The following is a 21,480-nucleotide window of genomic DNA, read 5'->3' as shown; positions in this document are numbered from 1 at the left end:
AGGAGGGTGACAATAATATTATGGAATCATAAATATGTAGGACTTGAAGCGACCTCAATAGGTCATTTAGTCCAGTCCCCTGCATTCAAGGCAAGGCTATATAATAAGTAGACCATTCCTGACAGATGGAAATTCTACAGCCTCCCTAGGCAGTTTGGTCCAGTGTTTAACTAAAGAAAGATATGCACAGTCTGCTATGGGTGGCATCAAAGTTGTCAGAATTTGCATTCTAGTAAAAAAATGGTAGAATAGCATCCCTTCTTTTATTTTGCATCTGACCACAGGGAAAAAGGCAGGGTAGATGATTTGTCTCTGCTCAGAAGCTTCATTTTTTTGTAGCTTCTATTAACGGGTACCTGACAAGTATGACACCCTTCAGACTCTTCCATGTTTTAGAAGGGAAAATTCTTTCCAGTCCTTTCCACCTCACAGCTTTCTGGGTCCTGCATTGATTAATGGCTCCTACATATGGAATTCAGAGTCCAGCATTGATGGCAGCTCCAGGACTTAGACCTGCCCTTTAGCTCAGGCTACCAAAAGAAGGTTCCTAAAGTTGTAGAAAATACTTCAGCAACCAATTATTTAACATTAAGATGACTTTGATATATTAATTAACATTCGGACAGGGATGGGGACCCTCTGGCCTGTGGGCTGCGTGTGGTTTGTCTGGATTAACTGTTGGTGGGCCTCCAGACGGTTTGTTTACCTGAACATCCATAGGCATAGCTGCCTGCAGCTCCCCGTGGGCATGGTTTGTCATTCACAGCCAGTGGGAGCTGTGGGAAGCAGCGTGGGCCAGGCCACATCTGCCCGCAAGTGGCTATGCCTGTGAACACTTAGGTAAGTGAACCATCTGGAAGCCTGCAAGTGGCTAATCCTGATGAACCGCATGCGGCCCACTGGGCAGAGGTTGTCCATCCCTTCAAGACAGTAATATGTCTATATCACACTTTCAAGAGAAATTTCAGTTAGTATTCTGAGAGACAAGATGGGTGAGGTAAAAACTTTGTACTTGATCAACTTCTGTTGGTGAAAGAGACAAGTTTTGTGTAAGCTCCAAAGCTTCGCTTCTTCGCCAAAAGAAGTTGGTCCAATAAATGATAGTACCCTACTTGTTGCTCAGTAAAAAAAAGACTCTTCTCTGTTCATATGGTAGTATTAAAAGTGGTCCTCTTCTTTAGTAGTGCTAAATGTGAGAGATTTTTTTCCTGATATTTAACCTAAATTTCCCCTTCTATGGATTAAGTCCTTTGCATATTTGAAGACTGTTATCAGGGGCCCCCTCTGTCATCTTTTCTTAAGACTAAACATGCCCAGTTTTTTAAATATTTCCTCATAGGTAAGGTTTTCTAAACTTTTTACCATTGTTGCTGTTCTCTGGACTCTTTCCAATTTATCCACATCATTCCTAAAGTATGGCATCCAGAATGGGACACAATACTGCAGCTGAGGTCCCACTTGTGTTAAGTCACATGGGATATTTATCTCCCGTATCTTAGGATGTATCTAAACAACATTGCTCCATCGATGTAGCCATGTAGATTAGGCTGATCGGCAAAGGGAAATGAAGCCGTGATTTAAATAATTACGGCTTCATTTAAATTTAAATGGCTGCCGCGCTGAGCCGACAAAGCTGATCAGCTGTTTGTCAGCTCAGCGCGCTAGTCTGGACTCTCCAGCGCCGACCTGAAAGCCCTTTATCGACCTCCCCGTTATGCCTCGTAGGATGAGGTTTACCAGGGAGGTCGATAAAGGGCTTTCATGTCGGCAGGGGAGCGTCCAGACTGCCCCAATCTACTGACAAACTGCTGATCGGCAGAGCGGGGCAGCTATTTAAATATAAATGAAGCTGCGATTATTTAAATCGCGGCTTCATTTCCCTTTGCCAAACAAACAAATCTACATGGCTCCGTCAACGGAGCCATGTAGTTTAGATGTACCCTTACATATGACACTCCTGTAAACACACTCCAGAATGATATTAGATTTTTTTACAACTGTGTTACACTGTTGACTGAGATTAAATTTGTGATCCACTGCCACCTCCAGATCCTTTTCAAAGGTACTTAGTTATTCACCACTGTATAGCTGTGCATTTGATTTTTTTTTCCTTGTTAAGTGAAGTACTTTGCACTTGTATTTATTGAATTTCATGTAGCTGATTTCAGACCATTTCTTTAGTTTCTAAAGGTCATTTTGAATTCTTATCCTATGTGCCAAAGTGCTTTCATCCCATCCCAGCTTGGTGTCATCTGGATTTTTTTTTTTAATTTCCACTCCATTATCCAGTTTAAAATATGGAATAATACTGGATCCCAGCAAGGCTTCACTAGTTATGCCTTTCCAGTCTAGCAACAAACTGCTGATAATGAATGTTTCTGAGAATGGTCTTTCACCCAGTTGTGCATCCACCTTATACTAATTTTATCCAGACCATATTTCCTTAGTTTGCTTATGAGACTGTCATGTGGGTCTAAAGCCGCACTAAAATGAAGATATGTCATGTGTACTGCTTCCCTCATCCACTTGGCCAGTAACCATGTCATAAAAATAAAATAGATAGGTTTGACATGGTTTGGCATGACGTGCACTTGACAAATCCATGCTAGTTATTCCTTATCTTACTATTATCCTCTAGGTTAGGGGTAGGGAACCTTTTTTTGGATTGGGGGCCACTGACTCACAGAAAAATCAGTCGGGGGTCACACACAAGTAAAAAGCAAAAAAAAAAAAACAAATGAAACAAAACACCTCACTGATGTGGCCCCCGACTGAGAAGGAGAGAGGCACATGCACATTCACCTCCCATACCAGAGCCTAAGAGGACCACGACTAGTAGATTTTGTGTACTCCAGCCTGGTGGTTGGGGAGCCAGGGGTGCTGGAGGAACCCCTGGGCCTGAGGTTCCTCACCTCTGCTCTAGGTGCTTACAAGTTGTTTAATAATTTGTTCCAGCTTTTTGTCAGGTATTCACCCATGCTGCAGTGCCGTAAAAGATGTTGCTGTTATTTATACAAGATAGGTATGCATATAGCATAGCATGCAAATACATACAGGCATTCCCCGACTTAAGCGGATCCGACTTATGTCAGATCTGCAGTTACGAACCGGGTTTTTCTCGCCCCAGAGGACGGGAGCGGCGGGACGCCCAGATACGCCACGGTCCCGCCACCCGCGTCCTCCGGGGAGAGAAAAGCTGCTCCGCGTCTCCCTGGTGTTCTGGGGGGGAAGACCCCCCCCCCCAGCAGACCAGGGAGACGCTGAGCAAAGCCGCGGAGCACGTGGGCAGCAGGACAGTCCAGACGTGCCGCGGCTGTCCCACTGCCGGCGTCCTCCGTGGCTTTGATCCCCATCTCCCTGGTCTGCTGGTCTCCAGCAGACTAGGGAGACGCGGAGCAAAGCTGCGGAGGATCTGGGCGGCGGGACCGCGGTGCGTCTCGGTCCGCTGCCAGCATCTCCCTGGTCTGCAGGGGGGGGGAGGAGGGCGCAGCTAGTGCGCCCCGCCCCCCCCAGCAGACCAGGCTGTTCTCCAGACGCCTGTGGTAGATCAGCTGGGACGCTGCCGGTTGGTCCTGCAGCGCTGCTCTGGGCGCTACTGGACCAACCCGGCAGCACCCCAGCTGCTCTGCCCCAGGTGTCCCCAAGTCAGCCGCTGCTGAAACTGACCAGCGCTGACTACAGGAAGCCCGAGGCAGAGTTGCTCTGCCCCGGGCTTCCTGGAATCAGCTGCTGATCAGTTTCAGCAGCAGCTGACTTGGGGACACCTGGGGTTCTTAAGTTGAATCTGTATGTAAGTCGGAACTGGCGTCCAGATTCAGCCTGTTGAAACTGATCAGCGGCTGATTCCAGGAAGCCCGGGGCAGAGCAACTCTGCCTCTGGCTTCCTGTAGTCAGCCGCTGGTCAGTTTCAGCAGCGGCTGAATCTGGACGCCAGTTCCGACTTACATACAGATTCAACTTAAGAACAAACCTACAGTCCCTATCTTGTACGTAACCCAGGGACTGCCTGTATGACATGCTCTTACCCAAAAGAATATACAGTCTGTAGCCTTCCATTGAGATAGGACTGAGGATAATGTCTTGCACACACTTGTGCTTTCACATATATATAATGTGTGCATGCATGTGCACTCATATACACCTACTTTTAGTAATAATACTTGCAACTGAATCTCCATTTAATAAGCTTCCTTATGCAAACAAATGCTGTTTAAAGACAAATGGAAACTGGAATGTGGTTAGAAAATACCATGATGAGTGGTGCAGAAATCCCTATGACAGAAATTAAAAAACTTTTGAATGGAAGGGAGTAAAACAATAATTGTGTGTGTCTGTGTGTGTGTATTCGCCCATGCACATGCATACACTTCTAAATTTACTTTTACTATCTAAGTCTTCAGCCTCATTTCCCATCCAGAGCAATAGCAGAAGTTTGAAATTTTATGGAAATTCTTTGATTCTGATGATTTGGTGGGGTTTTTCAGACTTGTTGTTGGTAATGGTTCCTGGAAGTACTCGTGTAGAAAAATCTAAGTTGATAGAGGCAGTTGGGCAGGAGTGGGATGGGATAAGAAAACAAATTTAATGCACCCGTGTCCACCTCCTTTACCTTCTGTTCTACACATACAACCAAGAGGCGTATTGCATTCTCCTTAGATTTTTGTTAGATATACTCTTCAAACTGTAACAGTTTTCTCAAATGTGCCTGTTAACTTCTCAATAATGGTATGAAGCCTCAGGAATATTAATCTTCCCGAGTTAATAAAAGCTGTGAGGATTCAGACAGTACTTGTTTACATTATAGCTTTGTTCACAGCTTGTTTTAATACACTGAAAATCAATTCCATTTACTTCACTGCATACATAAAACAGAGTTACTGTGACATTACCCAGAGGATACTTATCTCAGTTTTGTTGGCATCAATCCTGGAGGTTAGAGAAATCCCACTACACCAGCTTTAAAAATGTTACATTTCTCCAAGAAATACTTTGGTTGTGTGTGCTTTCAGGCGTATAAAATGTACATACATTCACAATTGTTAGAAAGAGTTTTTATTGAATTCGTGCCTCAATTAGTATCAATAATGATTACAATAATAAAAATCACAGATTATTTTGCAGTAGATGGCAGGACAGTGTTGGTTTTTACAGTCTCATCTGACAGAGTTTGGTTTTGTAAAATCAAAGCCAGGGTGGCTTCAATCTCAACTCTATTTCAGCCAGATCCCCAAAAGACAGGAGCATGGGATGGTTAATTAAATTGTTTGCTCTCCATTTTTCAGGCAGCCTTATTCATAAGCTCTCATTAGGCAAAGGGTTTTATTGTCATTTACAGTGTTTGTGTCTGGGGTATGTATGAGAGAGTTCATTTGTGAAGACTTTGTTCTGGAAAAATTGTGTTTGGAAAAATTCAGCCTCCCCCTTCCCCGGCTTTACTTTGGGGTATATATGAACGTGCTTATATGTAAAATGTTATTGGAAACCTAGCCTCAGACACAGTATGTGGGGAATAGTTATTCAGTGGTTTCCTGGCCAAGCCTTTTCTTTTCCATTGGATGAAAAACATCATCTGATTTCCTGACTATGTCCTAGCACATCATGGCAGAGATCTTGCAGACTTGAAGGAGTACATTCCAGTTAGCTTTGACCCTTTTCCTAACAGTGGCTATTTCAGCAAGCTTGTTTGCTTTGGAGATTAATTTCTGATGGTGTGCCTGGAACTGTCCTGCAGTGGTTCTAGTTATACAGTAAAACTCCAGTAGTCTGGCATCCAGTTGTCCGGCACTCCTGATAGTCCAGCATCAACTGGAACCCGGAACTGCTCAGGTCAGCTGCTCTCACAGCCGGGCCACTGTGAGCCGCATGCACGCTCATGGCCCGCACCGTTCCGCCCACGGTCCCCAGCGCACACAGTGTCCAGCCTGCACATGCTAGCAGCCGGCCACTGAGCACAGGCAGCTTCTTTGGGACCCGGACATAAGGTTGGGGGACAAGGGGGATTGGGTGACAGCAGGGAGGGGAGGTGTTTGGCTCTGGGGAAAGAAAGGGGCAGGGAGGGGGATTGGGTTGCACACGGCATCCTGCCCAGCTCATTGAAAAGCCGGCCGCTCAGCGCACGTGCCCCAGTGCCTGGAAGGAGACCCGCAGCTTTACCAGTGGCTCCGGGATCCGAGCATAAGATGGGGGGGGGGAAGGGAGATTGGGTTGGGAGTATTCCCCCTTATAGTACCTTCTGGTACTCCGGCATATCCGATAATCCGGCACCACCTAGGTCCCAAAGGTGCCGGATTATCGGAAGTCTACTGTACTTAGAAGTTACTCAGAAAGTAGTGGTACTATTTCTGTCTCAACAACAAGTTTCATATGCAGCCTCCTTCAAGAATTTATCACGTGTTCATAAAACTTATCATTATGCCATTATGCTGGTATGCCCCTCCCACTCTAACACTCTCACCAGAGTGGGACTTACGTTCTACCCAGTGCCTGAATTGGAGGAATTCTCCCTCAGTCACTAGAAAGCATGTATTGCTTTTGTATAGTGGATAGTGGTATACAAGGACCAAAGAATCCCTCCTATCCAAAAGCGCATGGTATTATATTTCATTTGCCCTACCATTGCGAAGCCATCTCCCCAGGAGCTGGCTGAGTGTAATCAACACCATTAGCTGCTAAGCATCAGCTTATCAGTTAAACAGTTAATTGGTTATACTCTAACATCCCTAGATCTAACACACATAACTTTTATCTTTGGCTTTGGAGATTCTTAGTTGTCCCAAAATCTATAGAGTGTTACATGTAAATGAGGAGGGATTTTAGCTGGAAAGAAGAAACATGTGATGTGTCTGGGATTGAGAATGGACTGCAAAAGGCACTTAGGTCAAATCTAGGAGATCAAAAACCTGGTGGTTTTTGTAGATGTCATGGTTTCTCAAATACGTTCATTGTATGGACCACATCTTCACAGAGCACAATGGGAGCCTGGCTTTGGAGTGGTACCCAAATACAAATAATAAATATCAGTAAAAATAGACACTTCTCATCATTATGACCACATCGGGTCATCTTCCCTCACATGTGGTCATACCACATTCTTGTGGCACTTGCTTACATGGTAAAGTAATAGGAGTAAAATTTGTTTGTATTTTAGCCATTTTTAATTACTATGTTTTTCCCATCCTTCCACAAGCTTCCTGCCAGCCAGTCCCTTGTTTCTCCTTCTCCATGCTTCCTTGTTGCCTGGTACTCCTCTCCCCTCACAAAAGCTGCCTGCCCACTTGCGTCCTTTTTCTCACATTCCCTTAGACATATGATCTTGTTGCCCAGTCACCGAACACTTTTCCTCTGTTGCTCTTGGACATGTTGCCACCCTAGTTTTTTTCCCCTGTTAGCCCTCAGTTAACCCTCAGTTATAATTAATCTTCCACCAGTGGCAGTCCCATGAGCAGCTGCTGACTCAGAGGATAGGTCTTTTTGCCTGACTACGTCCTTCACAACAGCAGCCTGTAGTAGAGGCAGCTAAGCTGGCTCCGCCTCCGTGTATCCATCCACTTTTAGTAGCCCTGAGCTACTTTTTTTTTAACAAAATGTCAGGACTGTTGTGGAAACAGATAGGAACAAGAAGGAAGCCCGAAGGTCTGCTAGTAACTACTCTGCATGCACTACTGGTTGACCAACCACAATTTGGAAACTGTTGCCATATATAACGACTCAATATTTATTGCTTTCTTGGGGTCTGCTTCTTACTGGAGCCTCCTATACTATTCATTTGAGTGAGTGCATTATTATTTCTTCTCTCTAATGTTATGTGTCAAAAATCTCTTTTTTTAGTGAACACATGTAGAAATGAATCTTGGATACCATTAGCTGAGAACAGACACTGATGGGTGCCTTGGAGAGTAACTAACCTTAGCGAAAATGCAACCAAGACCTCACTCAGTCTTGATTCAAAATGAAGGGGATTGTGCTCGCCTTCCTGAAGAGCAGCACACAGAGGTTGGTCAGAACCATTGCAGTGTTATTCCAATGATAAGAATGTTGGTGTCATGTTCCATGATGCCATCTCTACAGAAAACCATGTCAGAAAATATGAAAGTAGTTAGGTTGGCATTATGCCATTCTTTCCACTTGGGTTGTCACACTAGGCAAGTAGAACTTTTGGAATACTGTGCATTTTGTTTCAAAAGTATCACTACCAGCATTATGGCTCTGTAGCCTCTCTGTGTAAGTCATTTCAGGATTAGGACTTTAAATGCTTGCTTTTATTCACCCCTTTTAAACATTAACCAGAAAACAACAGATGCCTTTCTCTTCCAGGTTAGCGTGCAGATCCCAAATATGTTATGATACTGTAGCTGTTTTTCCTGACGTCAGCAGAGAGCTTGTGCCAGAAGCATGTTACACACACATTACCTTGGTAATGAACCTTGTGCCTATCGCTATAGCAACTCCTTTGAAAATTACCTCAGCAGACATTCAAATTCATTTCTACAAAACAGATTGCAGCTATAATTAACATTTTAAACTTGGTCTGTAAGATAAATTTACTCAGACCTGTACAATTGTATTTTAAAGTAACTATGCAATTTGCTGTTTTGTCTTTGTTTTGTCTTTGTTTTGTTTTGTTTTGGTTAAATGCTTAGCTGAATAGGTACAATATAGTGAAAGACTTTACCTACAATACATGTAATCAGAATAAAATAATACTCAGCAAATAATAAAAATATTTTCACGGTGCTATGTAGTTTCAACCTAAATTGTGTAGCCACTTGCTGCTACTGCTGGCAGTGCACTGTGCTACTTGTCTGGGGTAGATATGTTTTTTCTGGCTTTGCATTGGGCCTAATACCAGTTGCCAGGAAATTCCAAATGTGTAAGAGGGTCATTATTACTATTGTAAATTGAAAAATTAACAAATGAAGAAAATACCTATTTTAGAAGTACAAGTGTCAACAAGATTTTGCTCTTCAAGTGCTTGCTCATGTCCATTCCACATTAGGTGTGTGCGTTTTCTACATGCACCTGTGCTGGAAGCTTTTCCTTTAGCGGTATCAGTAAATCAGTATCAGTAGGCAATCCCTGGAGTAGGGGAAGAGGATTAGCTCAGGGGTTTGAGCATTGGCCTGCTAAACCCAGAGTTGTGAGTTCAGTCCTTGAGAAGGCCATTTGTGGCAAAAATTGTCAGGGATGGTACTTGGTCCTGCCATGAGGGCAGGGGAATGGACTCAATGACCTAAGGTCCCTTTCAGTTCTAGGAGATAGGCAATCTCCATTAATTTATTTATTGGATGTTGGATAGCATGTAATTGAATAGTCATGTAACCACATGATATCTTAGTGGGTACATGACTTCTGAATAGTCCCCAGGGCCAGGGCCAGCAGCCAGTGTGCTTCTGGCTAACTCACACTGTTGTCCCTGTATCCATTGAGTAGCCCTGTTACAAGGGGTGCCATGTACTCCCCACTGAGTTCCATCTTGCCACCAGTGACAGTGCTGGAACTTTCTGCTGTCTTGCGCTAGTGTTGTTGGAGTCAATCTGCCTAATGGCCTCTTTTCCTGTAAAATAGTTCATAATTATCCCTTAGTAGTTTAGAATTAGTTTGTCCTAATGAGACTTTGCCTTGGGTCAGCACATGCCTTGAAGCCCATGTTTCAAGCCACATGATTGCTATAGGTGCTCCATGACCATCAGCAATCCTCATAGCAGCTGCTTGAGGTGCCTGGAAGAAGGAACAAGGGTCACATTTGTAAGTCAAGACAAAGAGGGACAGGGGCATTCATCTTTTGAGAGCTGCTCGTGGAGTCAGCATTAACTCTGGCACTAGAGCAGAGGTCTGACTCAGCACTGTCAATGGGGCATCGGTGTGGCGCACCCCACCAGTGCTATCTTCCTGCAGGCTCCAGTCTCCTGCCCTGGCCCCCTTGAAGAAGACCAAGAACTTAGCGCGGGGGACAGCTCCCATTTCCATAATGGAAAGGGAGGGACTGGAGGCAAGCCAGGACCCACGTCGGGTGGCTCAACTCCTCCTTCAGGGAGCCGGCACCAGTTCAAGTCAAGCATACTACCTCGCCCTGAGCCAGGCCTCCTACACCGGACTGCAGTGAGGTCCTTCATCAATAGATGTCCCATCGACACTTGAGGCCCTGCAGGCAGCACAGGATATCTTGGTCCTATTGGTTCTACCTACACCAGCTTAGCAGCTCCCATATACCACCTCTGCTCAGGTCCCTGTCTCTGTGGCCCTGTTCTCTGTCCCAGGGAATATTTTTCTGTCACTCGCCCACACAGGGCCAACATGCCTGAGAACCAAAGAGGCAGGCCCATAAGAGCCCTCTCTGGTCCCTGGACCCGAGGCACTGATGGTGAGAATCAGGACACAGTCCAATACCTGACATGGACCTGCGGAGGCATGTGCAGCAGAACTGACCCTTCATCTCCCACTCACCTCAGCACTGATCATGGGACTGTTCCAGTGATTGTAGCCATCATCTGACCTCCCATTGACAGCAATTGCTGAGAAGACTTTCACAAACCTGAGGTGCTCTGGTCACCAGGTACACTCAAATTCTCTGTCCTGCTCTAGGTGCCAATACCACTCTGTCAGTGTGAAGCTTAAGTTGCCAGTCTACCATTGCTGGTCTGCCAGGCAACACCGGTCACCAGCCTCCCATGTCAGGGACTCATCCCAATCTGAGTGTTCTGTCTGGAGGTGCAGTGGTCAGCACCGCAAGAGGTCACCGATCCACTGGCCATCACCACTCACCATCTGACTCTGTCTCAGACAGTTGTTGTCAATTGGTCAAGCTCCAGCTCCACAACCTCCCTCATTACTCCAGAGCCAGTAGCCAGCCTCCTGGCACCCCTGAAACCTATGCAAGTTCACAGAGCCTTCTCAATCCACCCATTTGTGGTGGGGATCTCAGATGTGGCCGCAGCATCGCGTCCTCCCTCTGAACTGGAAGTCCCCAAAGTGGTCACACTTCATGCCCATGAAGACATGGAGCAACCAACAACTAGACCACCAGGATATATGGAGGCACCCACAGTACCAATTTGTCCTTGTCATCACCAGATGAGGCTATTTCCACTCCCCCTCGCCTAGTTCCATAAGATGTTGCCACGGTTCATCAGAAGCTGCTAAAAAGGGTCACAAAGAACCAGGGACTCCAAACAGAGGAATTAGAGGAACCATCAGACTCCCTTTTCGATGTCCTCTGCTCCTCAGCACCTGTAAAAATCATAACCTCTTTGTGACCGACCCCTTCTTCCCTGCCCTCCATTTTGAGACGGGGCAGATGAAAGTATTTGATTTCATCTGAAGGTCAAGAGTACCTCTGTACCCACCCAGTTCCAGATTCTCTGATTGTGAAGGCTCTCAACCAAAGGGAGAAGAGGACCAGCTAGGAGCAACTCCTAAGAATAAAGACTCCAAAAGGTTGGATTTATTTGGGCAAAAAGTTTATTTGTTGTTCAGTTTACAACCTAGACTGGCTAACTACCAAGCCTTCCCTAAGGTGCTAGAACCACAATGTGACAGGCCATGGCCAAGTTCAAGGCATTGCTTTCCAGGGGATCCAGGAAGGAGTTTTGTGGCATCATAGATGAGGGCATTATGGAGGTAGCAACAGTGGCTCTGTAGGTGACTTCGGGTGCAGCTGACTCAGCAGCTCACATGATGGCTTTGGTCATTTCTATGCGCCAGGCATCTCAGCTTCTCATCTCTTTGGCCTATTGACTTATGCTCAGCATTCAATACAGGACCTCCATTTTGATGGATAGTTTCTGTTTACGGAGCAAATGAACAGTACGCTTGACAGGTTAAAGGACTCCCATGCAACCCTGAAAACTTTGGGGTTGTATGTCCCAGCCCCAACTCATAACTAGTTTAAACCTCAACAGTTGCAAGGGCAAGAAAACCAGCCACAAGAAGAACCACCATCCAAAAAAATCAAGGGCTATAAAAAATACCCAAGCCGCCCTCAATCCTCTGCCCAATCGGGCTCAACCCACACTAAACAAGGGGCTAAATGGTATACCCAAGGATGACTTACCAGCTATTTCCAGGATCCCTGGTTTTCTCCAACCACCTTTCCCATTTCCTCCCTGCATGGTCCTGCATAACCTCAGACAAATGGGTCCTTCAGATAGTGGCATGGGGATACACCCTCCAATTTGTCTTTACACCGTGTGATGGGGCTGGCCAGCCCCGCACTGAACAGGGGGGCAGAGAGCCCGCCTATTGGGTGGAATATGCCCATCCCCCACAGCCCTCCTGGGCATGCTCGCAGTGCAGCCCCGGTATAAAAGGCTGCCGGGCTGCTCAGTTGGAGCTGGCCTCCGGGGAGGGAGAAGCTCCTGCCCAACCTCCAGAGCCACAGCCGGACCTGCCGCTGGAGCAAGAGTCGCTGGGACCGTCACCGTTGCTGCTACCGTCCCTGGGTCGAGCGCACCCACAATGCCGACCCCAGGGGGCCGTCCACCCAGACGCCGGACCTGCCAACATCACAGCCGCCGCCAGCCCAGTATCTGCAGATGAGGTCTCCGTCGGCCACCAGGGCAACCCAGGGCAAGGGGTAGGGAACACCCCGGTGGGCTCGGGCATTTCGGGGAGAACTCCCCGCCAAGCCGGTGTGGGAACCATCCACCACTAATAGGGCCCTGGGTTGGGGTCTGGTGGAGAGGGAGGGCCCGGACCCCGCTACCCCATCCACCCAGAGCTTGGACTAGGCCTCAGGGCCTGCGTTTGAAAGGGACCAGACCTTGGGGAGAAGAGGGCGGGGCTGGGGAGCCTGCCACATACCCTCTTCTCACTACCTTCTCCATCTTTCTTCAGGGACCTCTCTCAGGACAAAACAGTGAGAGTGTTTACACTGCAATGTGACTTTTTGTCGGGAAAAATACTCAGTTTTGAAGACAAAAAACTTCCACCCCTGCAAGACACTTTTGCTTTTTTCCCCTCCCTCTATTGTCAGCAAAGAGCCAGGGTGGACTCTGCTGTTTGTTTTGTTGAGAGACCTGGCTTCTGCCAGAATCCCACAATGCCTGCCCTAATGGCTATGCACTGTGTTTTGTGAACTCTGCTCCCCTGCAGGCATGCGCCCCATCCATTTCAGAGCTCTGGGAAGAATCTGACAGATGAGTGAGCTGCTCCATTTGGGGCGCAAACAAGGAACAAATCATTGAAATGCTTCTGTTCTGCCCTGCTCTAGGAACACAGCAGCAGGCAGGTTGCTGCTGCAGGGGGAGGGCTGAAGACACTGCTGTGCTGCTTTGACATTGCTCAGCACGGAGAGTTCATAGAGCTATGAGAGAATCCTAAGAAGCACAGGGATCAGCTCTGCCTTCCCACAACACTGCGCTGTGGGTTGCTTAACCGCATTCCTTTGCTCTATCTGTTGACAGGGTGCTAGCAATGTGGCTATGAAATGTCAACAATGGGAGGCAGAAAAAGCCAGTTTGACAGGTTTTCACTTTTGGTGACTTTTGCATGTCAAGAGCACTTACGTTGCCAGCCTTTCTCAGTGTAGACATAGCTTCTGTCTGTGAATGAAGAATTCCTTTCCTGGGGCCCAAAATCAAAATCAAAGCCACTCGTGTTTTGGGGTGCTGGTTTATTGGTTGGTTTTTAGTGTTTCATGTTCCTTGAAGGAGGGTTGGCTTTATTTTTAAAAATTGGTATTTCAGGAGTTTCAGTTTGTTCATTCTGTTCTCAGTATAAAAGTCAAAGGGCGGGCCTGATCCAACTCTCATCAAACCTTTTGGCCTATTAAATGAAATTAGTGATTTCTTTAAAAAAATGTTTTCAGGGTAGCTCTGGAGCTATATGTTAAATGTGTCAGAGATTCTCTGTTCTAAATATCTTTCTGAATGTATAGGGTTTTCTTACATTGCAATTTTATTTTCACTTTTACTCTTATTGCTAAAAACTCAGAGGAGAATCTGATAATTGCTCTAGCTCCTTTCCAGACCTAGTAGATTAAATCTTGTATGTTTTTATTCTCATGTTCTATTTTAAAGCAAAAGTGTTTTGTTTCCATCATTCATAGTCATTTACTTATATTCTTTTTTAACAAATGATTCAAAGCAACTAAAGTGACTCTATTCCTGGATTAAGGAATTTACCTTTAATAAGGTAAAATCACCTTTAACAATAATCACCAAGAGAAAAACTACTCAGTATTGTTAGTATTTAATGACATGCCTAAAAGATAATGGGGTATAAAAAGAAGAGAAGAAAAATCCATGTATTCAGCATAGGTTAGTAGCTTCAGGGTTGCTTTAACTTATTTCAGGGCACTTGTGGACCAGGGTTCATTCTTGCAGCCATAAATAGCCAAGGACATTCCAGCCACACCCCTGTTCTCCTAGCCATCGACGTGGGGCTCATTTCTGGCCAGGTCCACTTGGCTTATGGCTTCCTCACACCAGCAAAACAGCACAAAGAGCCTAAAGCCCAATGGTGACTTGCTGTTTTTAAAGTGCATCTCTATTCAGTGTTTCTAATTAATGAAACTAACACCAGTATTGCTGTTCCTCATTTCATTACTATTTTATGGACATATGCTCCCATTAAACCACAGCAGAGGACAGGCTGATGTGCTACTTATAGGCAATCCTTACTAATAGTGAGCCTATTGCAATACCATATTATTTGCCAAACTAGTGAGAGGTGCTGCAGGCTCATCTTAGATATGCTCTAGTTCACCCAGAATGTATGGGCTTGGTGCAGGAATTCTGGATGAAATTTTACTGCTTACATTGTGCAGACAGTCACACTAGATAATCATAGATAATCAGAGCTAAGGCTAAGATTTAGTAAAATTTGTGGACAGGATCATCACTTGTACTATATTCTTGTGACTAAAGCTCTGTAGGGCTGGCCCACAACATTTTGGCACCTGAGGCGGGGAGCTCGAATGACGCCCTCATGTCCCCTCGCTTGGGCCGAAACTTTGAAAGTTCTCAATTCTGCCGCCTTTCTGTTCTACTCCACCATCTCTGTGCATCTAGAGCAGAGAGAATACATATGCACCAGCAGCAGGCACAGTTTCCTACACTCTGGGTCCTAGTTGCGGCCTCCTCCCTCCCCTCAGTCTGGTACCTGAGGTGGCCGCCTCAGTTCGCCTCATGGTAAGGCCAGCCCTGGTGCTCTGGAGGGAGCAGCCCAGGACTGCTGTTTTGCTCCAGGGAAGTGGCGGCATCATACTGCCCTGAACCGTCACTGTTGCTCCAAGGGAAGGGACCATCGGCCAGCCCAAGACCGGTGCTGCAAAGTCACAGAATCCATGACTTGCTTGACAGACTTGCAGCCTTAATCATAATGGTCTGGTGTGGCCTGAAAAATTGGTGAAAATTGTCCAAAACTGGCACCAATGAATAATCCTTTTATCTGGAGGGTATATTGTTCTGTTTTGGCTCAGGTGGTATGTCTCCTATGGAGTCCATTTGTCTTCCTAAAGTTTCCTAACAGGCATTGATCTACATTAAGTCAATGCATCTTTGTATTAGAGCACTTTACGATTTTCAAGTTTTTTTATCTAGCTATTTGTGTGTGTGCGTGTGTGTGAGTGTGCATGCGCATGCACCCATATATAGATACAGTAGAAAAACATATGCCAAACTATTTTGACATCTTTTTCTGTGTATAAGGTGATGAATATCTACATTTGTGTATAGAGTTAAACAATTGTATCTGTTTTTTTGTCTTGTTTTTGAAAACGGCCATTGTTGAGTACTTATGTGGTTTCAATCTAGGAATTTCTTAGTAGGGAGCCGAGTATAATCTGGTGAAAAGGAAAATAATATTGAGACACTTGTGCTAGGGTCCTTTGCCATCTTTGAGTCTATCATGACATTTCTTTAACAGCAGGGTTCTGCAGGTGGGAATAATTGTGCAACTTCCTTGCCCCACTCCCCCTTTTTATTTAAGTTATACTCTATTTTTGTTTAACTACTTCTTCCCGCTCCACTCCCTCATTTCCCTTCCTCACGAGCCCCTGGTCCTTCCCTCAGTGGGATTATGGTGTCACTATCTTGCATTCCTATTGTTTCTCCCTGTCTATAGCTATCTCAACGACCTGGACCGTATAGCAGAACCTGCCTATCTGCCCACCCAACAAGACGTGCTTAGAGTTCGAGTCCCAACAACAGGGATAATTGAATATCCATTTGACTTACAAAGCGTCATTTTCAGGTAAAATACAAGAAAAAAGGTTGAATACATTTTTTTGTTTTCCTTATATGTTAGTTATATGAAATATCACATACAGGTAAAAGGGAGTGTCTAAACTTAAAATGATTCTGCACTTTGGTCATTTTGCTTCTTATTGTACATAAGTTGTTACCAGCTGACAATAAGATATAAGTAAAGAGATCAAGAGAGGGAGAGAAAATAAACCTGTATGGCTGTGTCTACACTGCACCCCTTTTCCGGAAAAGGGATGCAGATGAGACAAGTCGGAATTGCAAATGCAGCGGGGGATTTAAATATCCCCCGCTTCATTTGTATAAACATGGCTGTCGCTTTTTTCCGGCTCGGGGCTTTGCCGGAGAAAAGCGCCAGTCTAGACGGGATCTTTCGGAAAATAAAGCCTTTTCCGAAAGATCCCTTATTCCTCTTAAAATCAGGAATAAGGGATCTTTCAGAAAAGGCTTTATTTTCCGAAAGATCCCGTCTAGACTGGCGCTTTTCTCCGGCAAAGCCCCGAGCCGGAAAAAAGCGGCAGCCATGTTTATACAAATGAAGCGGGGGATATTTAAATCCCCCGCTGCATTTGCAATTCCGACTTGTCTCATCTGCATCCCTTTTCCGGAAAAGGGGTGCAGTGTAGACACAGTCTATATGTTTTAATTCAGTTCTTATGATGATATTGGAATAATTTGAAAGTGAGTTTTTAAAAAAATATAGCAATGTTTAATATATATATAAGAGCTTTTGGGCTGATAATTGTGGGTGCAAAATTTTCCTGCAAAAGGAAGATTGAATTGAATCTCTTTTTTTAATTCAGAGTCAGAATCAACTTAGGCTTTGAAAATTCTGTGTTAAGTGCCCAAACATTGTTTAAGCTCATATTCATTGTTTCAGTAAGAATATTCAAATACCTATATGCATTTCACTACTGCTCCTCTTTATCTGTGTCACCAAATGCTAAAGTTCTCAAAATGAATATAGAATAATGGGATGTTACAATTACAGTTTCAAAATGCAAAAAGAGAACATTTATGCCATCATACCGAATTTTAGTCTGTTACATGCTTACTCAAGTGACTAATTGTAACATTGTCATTTTTAAGCAGCTGATACTACAGGGATGAATGAACCTGTATCCAAACTTCTGTTCTTGGCAGAAATTGGAAAACACACTAAACCTCTTAGGCACTTTCAATAAAACATGTTTCTCAAATTTTATGTCAATTCTAAGTTTGCTTATGTATCACATGCTCACTTACCCCATCCAGAAGATGAAATTTATTACAATTTCATGTTCATTTCCAAATTTATTTCTCAGCAGATTATTTATTCATTCCACAATATATATGTACTGATTATCTTTTGAAAGTTATTTTCTAAAATATATCTTGTAGTTATATGGGGAAAGTATAGAAACTGTTTCAACTACAAACTGTGTTACTCTTGGTTTCTTTCTGATAAATCTATAAAGTTGAGTTCTGCAAGCTCTCCAGGAGTGGTGCTCAGATTTACTTCAGAGAGATTTCTGCAGACAGAGCACTTGAGAGTACGAGGCTTATAATTATTAAAATATGTAAGCCATGTCAGGCTTATAAAGGAAATATAGCAAGCTGCCTCCCCTGCAACACATGCACTGTTGATTTTTAAATATTAATGGAACAGCTGCTAACAAAAACAGGATTTTTTTTTTTTGGTTTCCACCCAAATTGCTCATTACCTACATTGTTACGTCTGCTGCTCCTTAAGTGATGTACATTGATTTTTATTAAGCTCTGTATTCCCCTGGAATTGATGTGGATTTTGTTAACCTTGCAGAATGGTGGATGTGGGAGGCCAACGATCAGAAAGAAGAAAATGGATACATTGCTTTGAAAATGTCACATCTATCATGTTTCTAGTAGCCCTCAGTGAATATGACCAAGTACTCGTGGAGTCGGACAATGAGGTAAGCACTGACTGAGCATTCTCTTCAGCATTGCAATTGATTGAAACCTGAGCTCATGGTTCAGTGAACTAATGAGAGCAGTGTTTTTTCACATGATTATTTGGGATTTATGTAGTGGAGCCTGGAAAGGAGTAGAATGCAGAAAATAATACTCAGTACTTACCAGTTCATCTCAGAGAACCTAGCTGTCCTTTCCGGGTCTCTGAACAGATTGGTATGTCCAGTACCAAATGTTTTCCATGTGGCTACCAGTAGTATCATGCAACTTGTTACAAAAGCAACAGATCAAAAGGCTGATCATCAAATGCTCTTGTATAAACAGATCCCCTGTAGATGATCTGTGGAGCCAAGCAGTTTTTTTGATGCAGCAGAGTCTTGTTGATTACAGAGAAATATATAGTAGTTATTTGTGAAGCTAGAGTTTCCTATGGAGCTCTACAGGTGTGGTATGTACAGTTAGAGTGGTTACAAGGATCTTGCATTTCAGACTAACTAGTTGCAATGCAAAATGAAATGCCTTGATGATGACATTTGCTAGGTCTCTTTGCAATTGTAAATCCCAATTCTAAAGTATTGAGAAGAGGCTACATAGTTTCATTTCAGTGTTTCTTAGCATAGCATTTACACTGGATTATATTTTCTCTTTCAACTGTTATTATGAGAAATAGCAAAAGAAGAAAATGGTGTAACAGATAGAGTTGGCAGAATTCGCTTTTTAGGACTGACAGATAATATACATGTTTATTTTTAACCACTTTGTTTTATTTTTATCTATTTAAATTTTCACAGTTGTGGGAAATTGTGAGCCTGAGAATAATGACAGTAAATGTTGAGATGCAAAAAGGTAAAGCTTAATAGCCATTAAAACACAAATTGTTAGTACTTACATGTCAAAATGTACAAACTAAATTTCCTTAAATCAATCAGTATTTATTTTAGTTTACATTTCTGTATATTTCAGTTATCAGTGGAAATGTGTTTTTGTTAGTTTGCATTTGTATGGCGAAATCAGTGCTGACCAACATTTCCCATAAAAATTGAATCCTTCCAAGCTTAATTATAAAAGATGGATTCATCAGGCAAAACACCAGTAGTTAATGTAACAGTTACTGCATATGTAAACTGCTGTCTGTGACAATTTCTGAAGGTAATGAGATAATTTAATATTTAGAAATATTTCCTTTTAAAAAAAACTGAACTGTTTCTGTTATCCTTCAAAACCTAATAGGGTGTGCCAGAGCTCTCCTAGTCAGTCTTTTTCATTTAGGTTCTTTCAATGAATCAGCATAATATGTATATGACTACACAAATGTGAGTTACATCACTTCAGAGAATGATAGTTATAGAAAAATAAGTCTGGCACCCCTAGACATCCATTGTGATTATACTTGACTCTTTTTCAGTGTCAGTTCTTCATAAAGTCTGGTTTCAAGAGTTGAGCAAGAACCTGTAGGTTCTCTTTTTTTTTTTTTTTTTTTTTAAGAAAAAGTTCCTGTTACATCAGTCAGCTAAAAGTACATCCCAGGTAAAACAAAGTGCTTTCAGTTGCATAGCTTTGTTACACACTCAGATATTCAAAGCACATGTCTCACCGTCTCGAAAAAGGTGTTACTGGGAAAAGTTCAGAAAATGGCAACAAAAATCATTAGGGGTATGGAAGAGCTTTTATATGGGGAATGATTAATAAGACTGGAACTTTTCAGTTTAGAAAAGAGACAAAAAAAGGGGCGTATGATTGAGGTCTATAAAATCATAACTGGTGTGGAAGAAGTAAATAAGGAAGTGTTGTTTATTCCTTGTTATAACACAACAACTAGTGGTCACTAAATCAAATGAATAGGCATCAGGTTTAAAACAAACAAAAGGGTGTATTTTTTCACAACACACAGTCAATCTGTGAAACGCTTTGCCAGAGGATATTCTGAAGGCCAAGACTATAAACATGATTGAAAAAAGAGCTAGATAAATTAATGGAGGATCAGCCTTGGGTGATGATTAGCCAGGATGGACAGGGATTGTGTCCCTACCCTCTGTTTGCCAGAAGCTGGGAATGAGCAACAGGGTATGTGTAATAGCATTGACTTACCACCATGGTGCCTTCTGGTGGTTAGCCTGGGAATTAGCTCAGTTCATGGAGGGGCTCACCTTCTGGCAGGTGTCTCGCCTGTCATCGCTCTGCTCTCAAACCTGTCTCCATGAACCTGTGTTGCTCCCTGGACTGCGGCATCTTCTTCAGGACATGGCCCTCCGGCAGTGCCAACCACTGCTTTCTCACACCCTTCCAGGCGTATCAGCAGTCCTCAAACACCTGCCATCGTGGCCAACTGCAGCCCCGAAGTCTAGCCCCTTGCCTCAGGGGCAAGCTGCAGTCTGTATAGGCCGTGCTCCATGGTAGCTAGTTGTGGTGCAAAGAAGAAGGGAGGGACCAGTTCTACCCAATACTCTGGGTCCTGGTTCAAAGATCCTCTGGCGGCAGCCTTGTCCTGCCCTTCTTTACTGTTCTTGTTCCCTGGGCCACTTCCCCCATGATCCTTGCACCTTCTTAGCCCTTAGCTTGGGAGGTAACAAACTGGGGCTTCTCTCCAGCTCCACTGAGTCTGCCCAGCACTGCTCCGACCAACATGTTTCTCCATGGGAACCAGTTCTGCAGCCTTGCTTGTCAGGGCCCAACTGCCTTCTCTCTGCTGAGTAGCTTCTTATGAACAGGGCTGCCTCAGCAAGCTCCCCTTTGATTGGCTCCCTATAAGCCCTTTCTCACTTGGCTGGGCTCTGCTCAAGCTCCCTTTAGCCTGGTTTTAACCTCTTCCTTGCCACAGCGGGGCAGCTCCTCCACTACAGTATGGATCGTTTGATGATTACTTGTTCTGTCATTCCCTCTGAAACATTTGACTTTGGTCATGATCAGAAGACAGATACTAGGCTAGATGAACTTTTATCTGACCCAGTATGGCCATTCTTATGTTCAGAAAATGTTCAAATCAGTGAAGGACCATAATAGCCTAATGAACTATAGACTAATAGATGTAGATACATCTTTTCATTCTGTTTATGATCAAAGTTTGCATTCTTTTAACTAGGCTTCACAAGAGCATGTTATTTTATTTTACAAAATATGTACATTATAGTAATTCTTTATCAGTGTAATGCTGTAAATTAGACTGCTGTACCATTAGTACTTTGCTTCCACCAAAGCCCAAATGTAGGAAGAATAAAATTAAGGGCACAAGAAAAATAATACCATGGAAAGCTCAAAGCATTAAATTCACCTCATTTCAGAGGAGACACACAGCATCCTATACACTTCTCAAAACCATTGTTGGCCCTTAACATGTCGCATAAATGGTGCT

General features: G+C 43.9%; 1 protein-coding gene across 1 annotated transcript in view; it reads left to right on the top strand.

The window, feature by feature from the left end:
• The window catches only part of LOC102454459 (guanine nucleotide-binding protein G(q) subunit alpha), a 221,744-nt gene that overhangs the window by 148,463 nt on the left and 51,801 nt on the right, over nucleotides 1-21,480 (top strand). Inside the window, exons 4-5 of the mRNA XM_014573325.4 lie at nucleotides 16,063-16,191; nucleotides 18,004-18,133. Coding sequence (XP_014428811.1) covers nucleotides 16,063-16,191; nucleotides 18,004-18,133 — 259 coding nt within the window. The remainder of the gene's footprint in view (nucleotides 1-16,062; nucleotides 16,192-18,003; nucleotides 18,134-21,480) is intronic.

Source organism: Pelodiscus sinensis, chromosome 6, assembly GCF_052426305.1.
Source record: "Pelodiscus sinensis isolate ZL-2025 chromosome 6, ASM5242630v1, whole genome shotgun sequence".
NCBI classification, from domain to species: Eukaryota; Metazoa; Chordata; order Testudines; family Trionychidae; genus Pelodiscus; species Pelodiscus sinensis.
Note: the sequence above shows the minus strand (reverse complement) of the source record. Positions and strands in the feature narration are given on the sequence as shown.